At 33.8% G+C, this 18,026-nt stretch overlaps 2 protein-coding genes across 3 annotated transcripts; both read right to left on the bottom strand.

Annotated features, from left to right (window-relative positions):
• Window positions 1–8,662: 8,662 nt before the first annotated feature.
• On the bottom strand, window positions 8,663–12,655 carry LOC143579972 (peptidyl-prolyl cis-trans isomerase CYP23-like). Of its 2 annotated transcripts, XM_077063136.1 has the most exons (8): window positions 12,575–12,655; window positions 11,255–11,368; window positions 11,035–11,183; window positions 10,870–10,942; window positions 10,700–10,789; window positions 9,656–9,695; window positions 9,218–9,300; window positions 8,665–9,148 (listed from the first exon to the last, which is right to left on the bottom strand). In XM_077063136.1, exons 1-8 carry the CDS (start codon window positions 12,629–12,631, stop codon window positions 9,128–9,130), a joined length of 627 nt encoding a protein of 208 aa, XP_076919251.1. In that variant the 5' UTR covers window positions 12,632–12,655; the 3' UTR covers window positions 8,665–9,127. The 2 variants fall into 2 exon arrangements, with proteins under 2 accessions (XP_076919252.1, XP_076919251.1); XM_077063137.1 differs by lacking the exon at window positions 9,656–9,695 and having other exon boundaries at window positions 8,663–9,148.
• Window positions 12,656–14,081: 1,426 nt separating this feature from the next.
• LOC143579973 (small ribosomal subunit protein uS4y-like) lies at window positions 14,082–15,160 on the bottom strand. The gene is made up of 3 exons (XM_077063138.1): window positions 15,109–15,160; window positions 14,443–14,824; window positions 14,082–14,367 (listed from the first exon to the last, which is right to left on the bottom strand). Exons 1-3 carry the CDS (start codon window positions 15,134–15,136, stop codon window positions 14,187–14,189), a joined length of 591 nt encoding a protein of 196 aa, XP_076919253.1. The 5' UTR covers window positions 15,137–15,160; the 3' UTR covers window positions 14,082–14,186.
• Between the last annotated feature and the right edge of the window lie 2,866 nt (window positions 15,161–18,026).

Below are 18,026 nucleotides of genomic sequence, written 5' to 3' on the forward strand. Positions count from 1 at the left end.
CCATTGAAAAATCGTGAAAACATAAAGGACTAGTTTTGATGCTTTGTCTATATATATATATATATATATATATATATATATATATATATATGGTAAGGATCCTAAGAGAACCATTGGGAAATTGAGAACTTTGAGAATCATTTTTAACCATTAGAAAAAACCTCTAAAATAATATTTAAAAAATTATAAAACAAAAAAAAAATAAAAATTTTAAAAAAGTAAAAAAACCAAAATTCTTATATTTCATTCCGGTTTCATTAAAAAAACTATTTTTTTTCTTTTTAATTCATATTATACCTATACACATATGTATACTTTCATTTAATATCTAGTTACATAATGTACACATATGTACATTATCATTTACCTTAAATTATACATATATGTATAGGAAAAAAACATGTGTGTACATATTATACATATATGTATAATAAAAAACGATTTTTTTCTTTTTAATTCGTATTACACATATACACATATGTATACTTTCATTTAATCTCTAGTTACGTAATGTACACATATGTATATTATCATTTACCTTAAATTATACATATGTGTTAGGAAAAAACATGTGTGTACATATATGTACATATTATACATATATGTATAATTTAGCTAAACTGAGAATTTTTTTTATGTTTTTTTTAGAAACCAGGATGATAAGTAAGAACTTTGGTTTTTTTAGTTTTTTTATTTTTGTGTTTTTTTTTGTTTTATGATTTTTTATTTTTGGGTTTTTTGTGGTCCAAAATGGTTCTCACAGTTCTCAATTCCCAAAAAGTTTTCACATGATCCTAATCCTATATGTATATGTGTGTGTGTGTGTGTGTGTGTATATATATATAACAAATCAAAAAAAACCGTCATGTTATTATTTTGCTCGCTAAAACCAAACTTTCGATTTGACGTTGGTTTTGGATGTAATAAAACCGAACCGAACTTTAATTTTTTATTTTAAAATTTTAGTAATTTATAGAAATTTAATTAGTAGTGTGACCCAAAATTTAATCCCATAGATATAATAATCAATTAAATATTAATTAAGAAATAGATTTAGCCCAAATTATTATTTTTGCCAAAAGTCAGTGCAAAAATTTAGCCCAAATGAAAACTGTAAAAGCGAAACCAAAACGAACATCCAAACCGAAAACAAACAGTTTTCAAAAGCTCAAAAACTAAAAATCAATTTTTAGTTCAGTTTGAGCCTAAAACGGGTCACACACCCTAGGTTACTCGATTGTCTACGGTGGTGCATGTTGTGGTGACATCATCAATTGTGGTTGTGACAATTTAGACAAGTCACCAATGCTTCCGTTTTGTTATGTTCATATGAGTGACATCGAACCATAAGGAAACGTTTCACCTCAAATATCATTTGATGGTGTGGGTTAGAGGTGCACAAATCGGGTTCAAATGGAAAACACGAACCGGTTCCAAACCGGTTTTTTCACACCGGGTTGTAAAATGGCACCGATTCCAATCAAGAACCGGTGAGGTTCCCGACCCGAACTGATGCCCAGATATGCGAACGTTTAAGAACCGGGTAGGGTATGAACCGGAACCGGTTTTTACGTAAAAACCGGTTCCACCGGTTTTTTTTGAAATTTAAATATTAGAGCCGTTAGGAACCGGTTCCAAAGGCTATATAGCCGTTTTTGACCGTTGGAACCGGTTTTTTAACTATAAATAGGTTATTTTCTTACTATAAATAGCAAGGTTTGTTTGTTTACTTGTTAAACCACTTCCAAAACTATAAAACACACTCCAAACCACAATTAACCTTAAACCGACAACAAATGACAACCAATGATGACGTTGTTATGGTGATCGAAACAACAAGATGCCCCGATGTTTGGGTTCATTACGATTTGTGTCTCATGACCGACTCACATGAGTTGGCACGTTGCAAATATTGCTCGAAGTTTCTTAAAGCAGGGTCCAACTCGACATTACGAAAACATACGAATAAGTATTGTCGAGAGAAAAGAAGATTGGAAGCTAAAAAAACGGAAGTGGGAGAGTCGTCCGGCTCTACAACCCAAAAATAAGTATTCCCGGATTAAAACGACGGACTTTGTTTTTATGTTTTAGTTGTTATGTTTAGTATCGTTTATGTTTTAATAATGTTTGTAATAGTTAGTTTTTAAATATAGGAAACAAGTTATATATAGGTTTGTAATAGTTAGTTTTTAATGGAAACAAGTTATATATAGGTTTGGGCATCAAAAACCGGTTCCAACGGCTATATTACCGTTGGAACCGGTTCCAACGGATCTATTGTCTCAAAAACCGGTTCCAACGGCTATATTACCGTTGGAACCGGTTCCAACGGCTAATTGGTGTCTAAAAAACCGGTTCCAACGGCTATATTACCGTTGGAACCGGTTCCAACGGCTAGTTTGACTTTTGTTTGACTCTTCAAAAAAAACCCGTCGGAACCGGTTTTTCCGGGTACGAACCGAACCGGTTCCAATTAAGAACCGGGTAGGAACCGGGTTGGAACTGGTACTGACATACAAATAGGAGAACCGGGTACGATTTTCGGGTACAAAAATACCCAAACCGGGTATTGTTCCAACCGGGTTGGAACTGGAACCGGTTCCGGTTCGGTTCCACCAGTTAGGTTCCGGAACCGGTTTTTTTGTGCACGTCTAGTGTGGGTATCCCTACCCACTCACAAGCTGAGAAAGCTTAGGAATAAATAAGCAGCAAATATAAACTGATAGATGGAGAAGCTCGAAACTTGCCCAACAAGATTCCTATGTTGACCAAGGGAGCTCTGGCTACAGTATAACAACAGAAAAAGTCATGACTAACATAAAGTTGGTACATGTCATAAAGCAAAAGTGATGACATAACAGGCAAATGCAGAACACAGGTTGCACGGAAATGGCATTACCAGTATGCATAAGTTGAAAGAAGAGTTGACTATTTTCCCCTAAAAAAGTTAAGCTTCTCCAAGATAAGCTTTCGACTGCCTATAAAAAGAACATTTCAGTCAAAGGTATTCTCATTCACCCCTTTTCTCTCTACTCTCTCTCTTCATTACAACTCTTCCACTCTCTTACTAATACTCTCCAGCAGGGCCAGCCCAATAGACATCTTGGCCCAAACTAGGGCTTTAGGCCCCCAAATCATAGAGGCCCCATAATTTAAAAAAAATTGATATTAGGATTTCTAACTTTTTTGTCGTTCGCTTCATCCACAAGAAGACCGGAAGTCAGTCAATGGAAACAAGATTGGAGTATCTCAAGCGACTATCACGGTATCACGAAATTCATGGATTGGAAAGTGGAAATCATCATTAATAGCTAACAGATCTATTTCCTTCATGTTCATCTTTATATACAAAGTCAGTTTCATCTCTATTTATAAAACAATAGCATTCTCAGATTCTCTGGTTCTTATTATCGTATATTCTGCTATTTTTAATCAGTGATTGAACGACAATTACAAATTTTGGTTAATTTTTGGTTCTGACTTCCGAGGCTGAGTGCTATAAGCATCTAGTTCAAGACTTCAAGTGTGCAGTACAATACTGCAGTTTTTATTTCGATTGCTGCCCCGGTTCAAGTGGATTTACTAAATTGCTATTAGAATCTACCAATTTGGGGTTAGTTTATTGTAATCATATGCCTTTGTCTATATACTGATATGGCGTTTTATAATTTTCCCAAATTGAATTCTTGCCCAATTGTATTAGAAATTTAGAATCTACCCTAACTGAATTTTTACCTAATTGTATTAGAGTTTAGAAATTTAGAATCTGCCTAATTGAATCCTTGCCCATTGTCATTTGCTACTTGTTTCAATGTCACATCGACACCGAACTTACGAATCTGGTTATGCAAAAAAGAAAAAAAGACTTAAAAGAGAGGCTTTAATTGAATCACAAAAAAGAGACATTTTTTCACGTCCACAAAAACTATAAACAATGAGCCTATAAATGACGATCATCCTATAAATAATGAATTTACAGATGACAAACAACCTACAAATAACTAACCTAAAAATGATGAACTTACAAATGCCGAACGACCTACAAATAATGAACCTACAATTGATGAGCTAACAAGTGATGATGAACCTATAAATGATGATCAACTTCCAAATGAGAATCAAGCTAATGAACCTGTAAAATATTGTTGACCCAAGTCAATGGAATAATATGAATAATAATTTAAGGGATTTACTTGTAGAAAAAGACCAGGTTAAAATTATGGTTACAAATTCCCAAAAGATGAATATTCAAGAAGTTTCAATACGCCTCTTTATATGCGAAAGTTACCGAATGGAGAAAAAATAGAAAGAAAATGGTTGGTTTATTCTATAAAATTAGATAGAGCATTTTGTTTTTGTTGCAAATTATTCGATGTTAATCAATATACAAGTAAATTAGCATCCGAAGGTAGTAACGATTGGAGAAATCTTAGTTCTAAATTAAAAGAACATGAAATAAGTAATATGCATATTATCAATATGAGAACATGGATGGATTTGGAGATAAGATTGGCAAAAAATAAAATAATTGATAAACAAACTCAAGATTGAAGAGATAAAGATAAAGAACATTGGAGAAATGTGCTAATAAGAATACTTGCTGTTGAAAAGAGTTTTGGTTAAAAAAAATATAGCATTTCGTGGGAAAAATGAAAAAAAAATTATCAAGAAAATAGCGGTAATTTTTTAGCTATTATTGAGATGATTGCAAAATTTGATCCAGTAATGCAAGAACATATTCAACGCATAAAAGATAATGAAATTCATAATCATTACCTTGTGCACAAAATGCAAAACGAACTGATTTGTTTGTTAGCAAATGAAATAAAAACTAAAGTTATTAAAAAAAGTTAAGGAAGCTAAATATTTTTCAATTATACTTGATTGCACCCCCGATATAAGTCATAAAGAACAAAAGTTCATTGTCTTATGATGTGTAGATGTTTCATCAACTCCAATTCAAATTAATAAATATTTTTTAGAATTTTTAATAGTAGATGATACAATCGGTAAAGGCCTCCGGTGCTATTATTGAAGAAATTAATAATTTAGGACTTGATGTAAATGACATTAGAGGACAAGGTTAGATAATGGATCAAATATAAAGGGAAAACATCAAGGTGTGCAAAAACGATTGTTAGATATTAACCCTAGAGCATTTTACACACCATGTGGTTGTCACAGTTTAAATTTAGTAATTTCTGATTGGCTATCTCTTATAACAATGCTGAGGATTTTTTGGTGTAATACAATGTGCTTATTCTTTGTTCTCATTATCCCCTAAAAGATAAAAAAAATTTACAAGATAATGTAAAAAATTTAACTCTTAAACCATTATCACAAATGCGTTGGGAAAGTCGATTAGAAAGTGTTAAAGCAATTAGGTTTTAAGCTTCACAGTTAAGAGAAGCATTATTGGAGTTATATGAGGATAGTGGTGATCTTAAAACTAAAGGTGATGCAAAAAATTTAGTTACTGAACATTTTGAAAATTTTGAAATTTTACTAGCAATGGTTATTTGGTATGACATTTTATTTGCTATTAATATAGTTAGCAAAAACTTACGAGCAAAAGATGTGTGTATTGATGATGATATAAAACAACTAAATGAACTTATTTGTTTTTTTAAAAAGTATAGAGATGAAGGATTTGAAAAAGCTATGGACGCAACAAAATAAATAGCTTTAGATACTGGTATTGAACCTATTTTTCGTGAGAAACGTATCATTCGTAAAAATAAAAAGTTTGATGAAAATATTGATAATGGAACTTTAAGAACTCATATTGAATGTTTTAGAACCAATTATTTCTTATACATAGTAGATCATGCTATATCTTCACTTACAAGTAGATTTAATCAATTTAAAGAGTTTGAAACTATTTTGGGTTTTTTGTTTAGTATAGAAAAGTTAAAATCGTTCACCGAGGAAACTTGAAATAAGAAGTGTATTAATCTTGAAATCTTTTTGAAACATGACTGTAAGGTAGATATTGATCGTTTAGATCTGTTTCAAGAACTAAAAATGCTAAGAGATATTATAGATTCAGAATCCGACACACTTATTAACATATTAAATTATATTAAAAATTTTGATTCTTTTTCGAATGCTTATATTGCCTATAGAATTGTGTTAACTATTCCTGTAACTATTGCTTCCGCAGAGCGTAATTTTTCCAAATTAAAGTTGATAAAAAATTATTTGAGATCTACAATGTCACAAGAAAGGTTAAACGGTTTAGCTCTTTTGTCGATTGAGAAGAACTTTTTGGCCGAAATTGACTATGATTATTTTATTAGACAATTTGCATCTAATAAAGCTAGAAAAATAAATTTCATGTAAGTATTGTTTTCCATCAACAAGATTTAACTTAAAAAAAACATTTTTAACTCCGCCAACTATAAACATTTTGGTTTATTATTGCCGGTCCCAAGCCCGGATAAAGGAGGAGGGTTTATATTAAAAAAGATTGAAAAAAAGCCCCCATCTTGATTGTTAGCTTGAGGCATCTAAAAACCTTGGGCCACCACTGCTCTCTAGAATATCATCTACAAAATACTACTCATCAAGAGATCTCCCTTTTCAAAGAATAATTATCATTAATTGACCTGTTAGTTCTCTGAGCTGCTAGGTCTACGAGCTGCTGAGGTATAACACTATCAGCTCACTCCAACCTCAACAACTAGTCACCGGTTAAGCGGCCTGAAATTGCCTCAGCTACTCTCTAATCGTCATTCTCAACCACTATCTCCTATTGCATTCTCTATGTCTAGTATACATAACTATATTTACTATTTATATACTTTCACGAGATAAATTACTAATTTTGAGCGTCGGAGGGTGGTCCAGAGATCTTGGTCTCTGGTCCCCTTCTAGCGAGTTCTTTCATGTTGTAGGTACAAGCTGGAATCTTGAAGGTGACCTTGGAAGCGTCCATACCATCACCCGACCATACTCATTGTTGCTATACCGTTGTAGCATCATCATCCATGGTTTTTTGACTCAAGGTTGTCAATGAGAGAAAAACTCCACAACTAAACATGCTTGATTGAGAGTAATCCATGAATGGACAACCTCATGAAAAGTTTCCACTCGGGAAACAAAAAAACAAATCAATGAGTTGTAAATAAGAAAAACGAACAACATTTGGTTAGTATGGTAAGCTGTATTTGTAACACCTTAGACAATTATCTTTATATCATTTTCTCATTACGATAAAGATTCCAAAGCCACAAAAAATGGATCGCCTCAAATATTACCAATGTGAGACACAATAGTTATGAATATGAGGAGAACTCTACAATTAAGCGTGTTTGATAGGGGTAATCCATGAATATGTGGCCTTCTAGGAAGTCTTCACTTATGTAATAAAAAACAAACAAATATATGAGCCCTTAGTAGAAAAGCAAATCGTTGGTATGAGAGTTAAATGTCACAAGTGGTATCAGAGACATTCATATTTTGTTATGTTAAGATGGTGAGTCTCGAGAAAGTGGGGGGGGGGGGGATTTGTGACATCTTCGACAAATCATTGCATCATGTTCTTCTAGCAACATGAGAGCTACTGAGTCATAAAAATGTCTCACCTCAAATGGTAGCAATGCATTTTGGGTGAATATATGTTGATGGAAGAACTTCATAGTTAAACATGATTGAGTTAAGTAATCCATGTATGTGTAATTTACTAGTGAGTCTCCATCCATGCAACCAAAACCAAATTCGTGAAGCCCAAGTTGACAAAGAAGGCAATATTGGTTAACACAAGAGATCGGATTTTGTAGTGGTAGTGGTGGTGAAACAAAATAGTCCGTTCTTACTCTCTTAGTCCCGATGATTCCTTCATTAACTTTTATATTCACTTTAAGCTCTATGTATCCATCTAAAAGCTTACCGTGAGAAGAAAAGACAACTCACTAAGAAAAGGCAACTCACGATTAACTAGTTTCAGTTCATAAGAGAAAAATCAGCTTGTAAAATATCTCATCTACAAGCTCCTAGACAACTTGTAGTCCTTAAAATTGAAACCCCTAAACACATGACCTAATCACCTTGAAGTCGATCAACAAATGTTGTAGGCAGGAACCAGCTATGTCATCATGATTTAGTTCTAGTTAAAAGAAGTTACAAGTTTAATATATTATAATGTGGTTGATTCCTATTTGTTTTTCATAATATTTCCAACCACCCATGTAGTAACTTACATGTAGTTGCTCCCTATGTGTCCAAAAAAGGACCACACCTTATCCTCTTGCACCTAAAGGAGCGGTTAAAAGAAGCAATGGTCAAATGAGACAAAAGTCAAACCTAATTTTCAACCATGTGATGTGTTCCTAATTTGCCCATATGCTGTCACTAGGGCCATTCTCCCATACACCCCCCAATAAATTTGCATACGTTTGTCTCTGTAAAATTATATATTTATCTTTGACCATTTGCAGAGAAAAAGTGTCAAATCTTTTCCAACAAAACCCAAAATTATGATTCTCAATTTGTTTGTTGAAAGAAAACCATAATCCAAAGCACATGACATTGGCAACGTGACATTAGACCATATGTATAGAAAAAGTCAAATCTTTTCCCACACAAGACAGCTCTTGATGTTTATTTGCAAAGATTTGACCACCTGAGAATGAAAAGTCAAAATCTTTATATATTTTTTTTAAAAGACAGCACAATTCTTGATGCTTGGTGGGGAGCTAAACCCGAATGGACATCTGTCAGATTATTTTTGTTTGTGATTAAACCGAAATCTTGAAAAATACTGTCGATTGAGAAACGGGGACGACACACATGACACTGACACGCAGGAACCATCACCTCATTCTTGTCTATTAGCATAACAAATAAACCCAATCCACATGTGTCTGCATTCAAAGCAGCCATTAATAAAAGCTCTAGTGTACCCTAAGCATGTGATCTGCACATGGGAGTGTCTATTAGAAGTATGGTTGGGTTGTCTCGACGGGTCAACGAAACCGGGGCCACATTGACCATCTACAAACAGTTGATGTTGCAAGTAATTCGACATTTCTACATTCTTTTTTTCCTGCAAAATAACGAGCTTAAACTCCCTGTCGGTTTCAAAATTAATATGATACCTTGTTGCTTCTTTAATACCTATTTCTCGTCACGGGAAGCATTTCATCCTCTGCAACAATAAAAAAAATAGTTATTTTCCATTCAAATAAGTATTTATTTGAAATGTAGAAAGTGTTACCTGTCTTTCAATCTCAACGGCAGAGGCTGCAAGCCCCCGCTTAAGTATTGATTTATCCTCTTGACAAGTCTCCATTTCTGTATCTGTAATATAATTATAAAATTATCAGCTAGAATTAACCTAACTCTGAATTATTAAACTATTTGGTTAATTAATTTTTTGTTTGAATCATATTTCTCTCTTTATTGTACAAAAAAAAAAATCTAATGTTGGTCCTCACAAGTGCCCTTTGAGCATTAACATGTTATTTCATTAATAAAGGTGGTCAAGTCACCATCCTTTTTTTTTTGCTGGAAAATACATATTCACAAACATATGAAATAACCATTCAATAAAAAACAGAGGATTTTTGTGGGCTCAAATCAGTACCAACAATATGTATAGCTGATTTTGATACTAAGAAGATATTAAGGAGTAAAAACATGCATAACTACTCACCATAGTAGTATGTTGATAGAATCGTTATGCGCTCAATTGGCTGAACCGGGAGAAAAGTTAACAAAAAACAGAGAGGTTGATCAATCACTGGTAAATATAACAGAAAGCCTTAGAAACTAAAAACAATTTCAAATGTGTGTTTTATAAAACATAACATTTTAGCCTGTTTGAATACTTGCTCAAGATGATATCGGGAAAATTTCACCTAATGAGTTCCGGTCAAAACGGGCCACTTTAAAACAGCATCAATTTGGTTTGGGTCAAAACGGGCTCTAGCAAAAAATGGAGTCGATTTGAAATGAGTTGTTTAACAAAAAGTAACAAACTAGGTTAGCCTGCTTTATTTTTATTATGATGGCTGGTCACGTCTAGGTGGTGGAGAGCAACAATGTCATGGGTAGTGGTAATCCATTTGGACCCTTTTAATTTAACAAGTTTAAAATAATTACCCGTTTTAACCTAATGACTAATTTAAGTAGATCCAAATTGACCCATTGACTGATTTGAGATGACCTAAATTATCCCATATACAATTTTTTTTTGCCCAAATAAATTCATTCTTTGTAGAATGGGTCATGGTTGCCACCTATACGGCTATACTCTAAAGTCACTCAACTTTCATTAGGTGTTACGATGCTGTACAAATTTTTTTTAATAAATATTCAAATTTTCAAAAATTAAGTGAGTCAAATGAAACATATATGAATCTTTGGTAATAATAAGTGATAAACTTGAAGTAGGAGGTAATCATGATGAAAGAAAATTCACTATATAGTAACCAAGTTTCATAATTGCTAAATTTAAGTCAAGCTTAAAAAATAGTAATCAACAAACAGTAACCAAGACTCACTTGTGCTTCATTTGCCTCAAATAAATTACAAAAAGTTTAAACATATGTAACAAAAAGTATATATGATTGGAACACCTTATGAAAGTTGGGTGACTTTAGAGGGACAAAAAAAACTTTGGTTGACTTTAGTGGAACAATTGGTTACTATTGTGTAAAGTTACCCCTCCGAAAAAAGGTTAAAAAAAAAACTTTACCATAACAAATATCCCTTCTTGACGAGTGGGTAATTCCTCAAGCTTCTTCAGCGTCTCGTCGCCTTTGGTAACTTTACCGAATATTGCATACTGATCAAAATAATTACCGCCAAAAAAATATCCAAAAAAATTATTTTGTGTACTTTTATAAAAATGTTAAACAAACAAACCTCATGGTCAAGATGTGGGGCATTTCCAAGAAGCATTGAAAATGAGGATTGAGCACTATCTGGATCCGAATACCTAAACTCAATTTATGTAACTATGTTAATGCTTTAAAAGGTGACTATTTGACTTTATAGAACAACAACAACAACAATAATAATAATATTTACCTTCCCATAGAAAGAATTCCTCTTACATGTTTAACATCACTAAATTCACCTTTAATTGTTTTTTCAGCTTCTTTCCTCTGTTCATCATTCATTGGAGCGGTTCTCCCACTCGCCACATCAGCAACTTGTGCAACAAACCCCTTATCCACCTGTTTCCATACTCACATATTCATAACAAATAATATTAACATACCTATTACTTCTGAGTTTTAAAGCTTACCCGAAAGAAGTGATTTGTATTATAGCATCCCAAACGAACAAGTTTGTAAATGTGCTCAACTGTTATTGGAGCCACACTAGGGTAAAAACCGAACTCAATGTCCCCGTAGTTTGTCTACATTCATAAATTGGTAATAATCCATGTCAATTAACATTAGAAAAACATTTTCAGTGAATACATATTAGAGCATAACTATCATCACGGAAATTAATCAGGCTCAATATTGTTCAAGTACATATATTTTTGTGTACTAAAACCTTCAATATTGTTCAAGTACATATATTTTTGTGTACTAAAACCTATGTAGAGATTTTAGTGTAGTAAAACCTATGTAGAGATTAGCTTTTGATAAACATTTTCAATGAACATATTAGAGAATAACTATCATCAACTGATAAACCAATAAACTGATCAAACAAAGGGAAATGCTAATGTGTTTAACATTTTAACAACATAAGAAAATTTTACCAAAATAGACGTGTTTGACCATTTTTTTTCAAAAGCACACATTTGACTTTTAGCCTACAATACCACAGACATTTTCAAATATAGCCAATCAGAAGTCGCCACTTATGCTAAGTAAGCTAAGGGGCTAAGCCTTAGCCAACGTTTTTTGACACACTAAAATTGACAAAAAGCCATTGGGCTTGACACGTGTCACATGTAGGCTAAGCTTAGCCAGGTTCTCTCATCTTAGCCGTCTATCTTGTAGGCTAAAATTAGCCTACTTGCGCCACGTGTCAGTCCTGGTTGATCGGAAGGAGAGACCCATCTTACTATTATGATTTTCCGAGCGTGGCTAAGGCTTAGGCTCCTTCGCCGGCTTGTCCCTCATGGCTCAACCCGATAGCTCTAAAAGGAGATGTTGTAGACTAAAGTCGATGTCTATTTTTTTGGGGGAAAGGGTCTATTTTGGTCATTTTCCCATATCTAAATCTAAAAATAAGACAATTGGATTTTCAAAATCTAAACTATGACCTATAGGCCGACAATAATCCATACTTACACTTTGACCTACGATAACTTTTGGTGGCAAGAACAATCCCTGCACACTCATTTTATATTTGATATCGCTAGTGCATTTTGTTCATAATCATTATCGTGAGAGAGATCTATTATATGGGGATTATCATTGACCTAAGTATGCATATAAAGATTAAGGTATGAAGTGAAATTAAGCATTTAACCCTAAATCAGAAACTAATAAAATAATCTACAGATTATTACTATTATTATAGCCCTAGAAACACAACGCAATAAGTAAACATTGAAAACGACGACGTGTATGTGCTAGTGTGAATTTATTTGGGGAAATTGGACCTGAAAGACGACGCGAGCTGATCCAAGTAGCGAATCGTCAGCTGAATCGGCCAACATGACCAGCGACAGTAAACATAAAATCCACACCAGATTCATATCCTTGGCTGGTGATCTTCAGTTGACTCGGATGCACTCTTGTTCTGTCAGTCTCGCTACTTGATCAAGTATCTAACCAGGATTTCTTTTTGGTTATTAGCCTCAAACAAATTAATTAATTAATTTGTTTTCGTTTGGTTTGTTTGATTAATTTTTTTATTTTTGTTAGAAAAAATATATGAAATCCATGCATTATAAAATGAAGGCATAATTACATTGAACATCTAAAACATGAAACATAATAAAGGTATAAAAGCTATAAATATATGAATGAAAATATTAATGGCTTGGTTCAGTTAATTCGGTTATCCGTTCGGTTTCGTCGATTAACGCTTCGTTTACTACCAAGTGATATATGACTACATAGTTTGATCGCATGTTCATCCGAGTGGTTAAGAGGTTTTGCCATAAGGCTTCTCTCATGGGTGGTTTTAGGTTCGAATTCAACAAGTGTATGTCATTAAAAGGAAGAGAACATCATTGTTCTGGGATCAAACTTAGGTTAACGGAGGTTCTTAATGACCTTTTGGGAATGACACCATTGTCACCAAGATAATGCTGTTATACATGTTTCTTTTATTAATACTTCGGACACAGATATACAGTTATAACCGAAACTTGCTTCATTATATAGCATATTTTAACTGAACGTTGGTTGCTCAATTGGTTCGGTTATATTATGCTTCGCTCTTTAAGATTATTTGAGTTTTCTGCTCATCGATGATGTTAATAGTAAACTAGCCAAAGTCAATGGTTGATGTACATGAAACTACATTGACTAGAAACTAGTGGGATCAAATAGGTGGAAACGGGTGAAGAGGAATGAAGGCTAACCAATATCTGGTGGCAAAAGCGACAGAGAAAGGTCTTTAATACCATATATAATGAAAACCAGGTAAGACGTCTTGTGTTATCAATCAACTAGTAATATGAGTTCAACCAGATAATTACACAATAAACTTTAACTAATATATTGTATCTAATTAAAACAAGTTTTTTAAGCTTACAATTGTAAGTAATCTTATCTTATGGTATCATCAACACACAATAGTCTCAAATAACCATAGCAAAACATATGCAAGAGGTCAAATGACTATAAGCCAACATAAAGCTCAACACCAAATTTCTATTTCAAGTGTACAAACATTTCATTTCCAATACATTATAAACACCCTCAAAAGAGTTTGATCATAACCCAATTTAAATGGTTTTACCAATAACCAAAGATCATGTCACAACATTACTTTTATGTTAACGCGTCACATATTAATTGACATGAGTCAATCCTTTACTTAGGCGGTGCTACAAATTAAGCAGATTTAACAAAATTTGTAAATACCAATTGCAAAGCAAAAATAAAAAAACTCATTAAAAGCCTAAGACTTGATAAAAACACCAAAATACTTGGCAAAAGCATCCAAAACTTCCTACAAACAGTTGATAAAAAAGATAACAAATACCATCATACGTCACTCAATACCAAAAGACACTCACACTTGGAACCAAAAGAATAAGCTCATTCTTCATCCTCATCAGCATCCCCACCAGCTGCCTTCTTAGCCGCCGCCTTCTGGTTCTTTCGCTTCACTCTTCCCGGTCTGCCACCGCCAAACGGACTCGTAAGTGAAAAGTCAATATGCTTCTGCGAGTCAACTCTCACCATGAAAGATGGCACATTCACAACCTGCCTCCCCACCCTACAAATGCGACAATAATAAATAACACTCCCATATATACAAAAGACAACAATTTTACGGTCACTTATTAAATACCTGATGTGTCTTTGTTTAATGAGAACTCTAGCATGGTGAATAGACTTGGCCATACCGGTCTTGAAAACAAGGGTTTGAAGCCGGCGTTCAAGAAAGTTTTCAACAGTTAAAGCCAACACGTAATCGAGCTTATTCTGGCTCTCATCCAACAAACCGTAGCGGTTCATTCTCCTCATCAGAGCCTCGCCCTCAAAAATCCGGCGTGGATCCTTCTCCTCGAGAGTCAGAAGCATTCTCGCGGCATTACGGATGCGGCTCAAAGCATACTGCACCCTCCAAAGCTCACGTTTGCACCGAAGACCGTACTCACCAACAAGCTTCAACTCGGCGTCCAATCGTTCCTTCTCGTAAGGACGCCGGGGCTTCTTAAATGTCTTACCATCTAAAACAGATTTAGGTTCATTCCAACAAATGCTCAGAAATCATATCAATTTCGTATTTGGTCTAAACATATTTGTAAGCTAATAATGTAATTGAGTTAAAACTTAAAACTATATAATAATTTACATAAATTTCAAAATGAAAATTGAATATCTGTCTGTAATTAACTGTATCTCTTTCTATTAAAACTAGCATTGTGCACGAATTAATTATAACATCAGGAAAACCCTAACTTTAAATCAGATCAAATTACAGTGCTAAAACGTAATAACAGAGTGAGCTTACAGTTGCGGTAGAAGGGAACGTGAACCATTGTTGTTGGACGGCCACCGGCTGATTCTGAAGCTACGAAACCCTAATACGAATGCATAAATAAATATACTAATAAGATTAGGGGTGGGTTTGATTGGTTGGGCCGGGTGGATGCTGTGTATATGGACTGGGCTTCAGTCGTGGTTCATGGGCTAAGGTTTTGTTTGTATAAAAAGTTGAGGAGATAATTGTATGATTTTTAAGTAATGCATGTTGAAACTTGAAACTGGTTATTGGTCAAACAATCAAAACGGTTTATTGTCAATAGCTGGTTATGATTCCTAACCAGTTTTGAACGACAAATATTATTAAAATAAAAAAAAAGCAAAAAGAAAAGCGACTATACATTCTATTTGAGGCGATATATAATCATCGTTGTCGTCGTCTTCATCTTTATATAAGATTAAAGAGTTAAATTGATCAATAAATGGTTTCTAGCGGCTAGAAACGGCTATAAAGAGGTTAGGAAATGGTCAAAATTCAAAGCAAACGTTTTCAAAAATAAGCGGTTTCTTATTGGTTTGTGTGACATTCCTGACGAAACCGGACACCCCACAATAATTACATGACGAATAAGCGATTAGCCGCTTATTGCGTATTATTGCGTATTGAACAAACGATTAATCAAACGGGTCTGGTTATGACCCAAATACCCTGGGGGCATCTATAAGTGATATACGTTTAATATAAACCAACATATTGATATTATGGCATTAGTACGATAGCAAACCAGTTAAATGAAAACATGCTCGTTTAACTACCCGCTATGAACTTAAACGCAAAAGATAGTTACCAAACAAGCATTGTATCATCCGTTAACCTGAAAAAGACTTACAAAACATTTATTGGGGATGTTTTAAGCGATCTGTGAAAATATTTTCGATTATTCTTACCAAAATGGCCGAAAAATGATCGTTTTCGTGCTGTTTGTTGCACCGATATATTTTTCTCGCTAAAAACCAAACCCGAAATAAACTTGGACTCGGGATGTCACGTTCGGGCATGCAAAATGAGACTAATGAGCCAAAATTGAGCCCAAAGGAGGCCCAGCAAGCCTAGCCCACCAAAGTTGACTAAAAAAACTTTTTTTTCATATTAATTTGTTTTCTTTTATTATATATACTATTCCAAGATATTTTTACATCCAAATTCATACACAATCTGGAGCATTCTCTCTGGAGTTCTTCACACAACCAAAAACCCATGGTAATTCTACATATTTTGATCATTTAATCTTTGTTTAACCTCGTTTAATTTCATATAAACATAGTTTGATTATCAAAAATCACTTCTAATCATGAAAAAAATCCTAAAAATGGTCTAAAAATATATTTTGATCATACACATGGTTAGGAATCTTGTTTGACAAGTTTTTTGGCCATAAACACGGATTAAGGGGTTTAAATCGCGTTTTAACGGTTCAAAAGTTCGGTTTAAAGCCCTAACCGAAACCCTAAGTTTCAAGGCTGTTATGTACATGATACATGCTTGGTTTGTGATATAGGATCTGTACCTACCTTACTTAGAAGCACACGAACACTAAAATTGGATTAAGAGAGCGAAAACGGACGAAAACCGTAAATGTAATGCCGAATTTCTCGATTACAGGCTGTTTAGGGTTAGGTTGTGATGCGCATATTTTTAGCTTGTAAAATTTTGCAGGGATCTCAGGGACCATATGAATGAGTGTCTGTCCAAATTTGGTAATTTTTCGACAATCTGAGCATATTTGGCGAATTTATTACCGAATTGGGACGTTTATTTGGGAAAAATACCTGCAATACTTGAAAAATTATGAAATTTTGTGGGAAACTCAGATTTGGTATAATTTGGTCACATATGAAATTAGGGTCATTTGGAAAACCCTATCTATGTTTTGTGGATTCACGTTTATTCGAATTTTCATAGTCGTTTTTAGCTCGAAAAGGGTATTTGGCAAGGTTGTCAGCTTTTATAAATTTTATAGGTTGTTTTGAAAATTTTTTTGATCACTCAGGAATTTTGTCAGATTTTTCGAAAATCGTTTGGTATAAACGGACGATTTTCGAGCTAAATATAGCATATAAAATGATTTTTTTTATAAATTAATAAATCAATAAATGATTTTTTTTTATAAATTAATTGACAAGTGGCTAAATTTTCATAATTTATTGATTAACGGATAATTAATTGTGCTAATTTGAAAATTAAACAAATTCAATTCTGATAAAACCGACGAGTTCGTGATTAACGAACCTTTGAAATATCAGAACATAAAGAGTAATCAAAAATCATATTTTTGGATTAATTAAGGAAAACTGAACTTTTTGTGAGAAATCCGGACAATTTGGATAGATTGTTCGCATTTCTCTCAAAAACAGACGGAATTAATAGAAATGAGCCCCGCAGCGAATCCAGACCCCTAATTTGTGATCTTTCTTTATAACTTAATTATTTTATCAACCAACACATTTACCCAAGTTTACATACTCATACCTGTTTTCTAAACGCGTAAACAAACAACTTGGCCCAGCTGGTAAAACGGGGAAACAGAGCCAAGTTCGATTTTAAATATTAGACATTGAACAGCATCACAATCTAAGCCTATTTACACTTTTTGGGTGTAACTAGGGATGACAATGAAATCCGAACCCGATGGGAAAACCCGAAACCCGACATAAATGGGACGGGTAATCCCGTTAGGGTTTGGGACGGGTTTGGGAATGGTTTTGATATTTTTCGCGGGTTTGGGATATCTAATATACTCGATTACCCGACCCGATTACCCGATAACATAGACCCATTTGCTCGATTATATACCCGATGTGCCCCATATAGCTTCTTATATTTTACCTATACTATATTTCAAATGTATTATTTGTCGAAACTTGTTTATGTCAATTATTTGAGAT

Source organism: Bidens hawaiensis, unplaced genomic scaffold, assembly GCF_021521415.1.
Source record: "Bidens hawaiensis isolate Kalapana, Puna unplaced genomic scaffold, B.hawaiensis_p1.1 tig00030182_1, whole genome shotgun sequence".
In the NCBI taxonomy this organism is placed as follows: Eukaryota; Viridiplantae; Streptophyta; class Magnoliopsida; order Asterales; family Asteraceae; genus Bidens; species Bidens hawaiensis.

What these genes read in the sequence shown, in the direction of transcription:
- LOC143579972 (XM_077063136.1), bottom strand. Translation starts at nt 12,631, where the DNA reads ATGTTGGCCGATTCAGCTGACGATTCGCTACTTGGATCAGCTCGCGTC. An exon ending in CCCCACATCTTGACCATGAG is followed by an intron (nt 10,790 to 10,869) that starts GTTTGTTTGTTT and finishes TATTTTGATCAG; the next exon opens with TATGCAATATTCGGTAAAGT. An exon ending in CCGTTGAGATTGAAAGACAG is followed by an intron (nt 9,149 to 9,217) that starts GTAACACTTTCT and finishes TTATTGTTGCAG; the next exon opens with AGGATGAAATGCTTCCCGTG.
- LOC143579973 (XM_077063138.1), bottom strand. Translation starts at nt 15,136, where the DNA reads ATGGTTCACGTTCCCTTCTACCGCAACT. An exon ending in CGTTCCCTTCTACCGCAACT is followed by an intron (nt 14,825 to 15,108) that starts GTAAGCTCACTC and finishes AATCTGTTTTAG; the next exon opens with ATGGTAAGACATTTAAGAAG. An exon ending in ATTAAACAAAGACACATCAG is followed by an intron (nt 14,368 to 14,442) that starts GTATTTAATAAG and finishes TCGCATTTGTAG; the next exon opens with GGTGGGGAGGCAGGTTGTGA.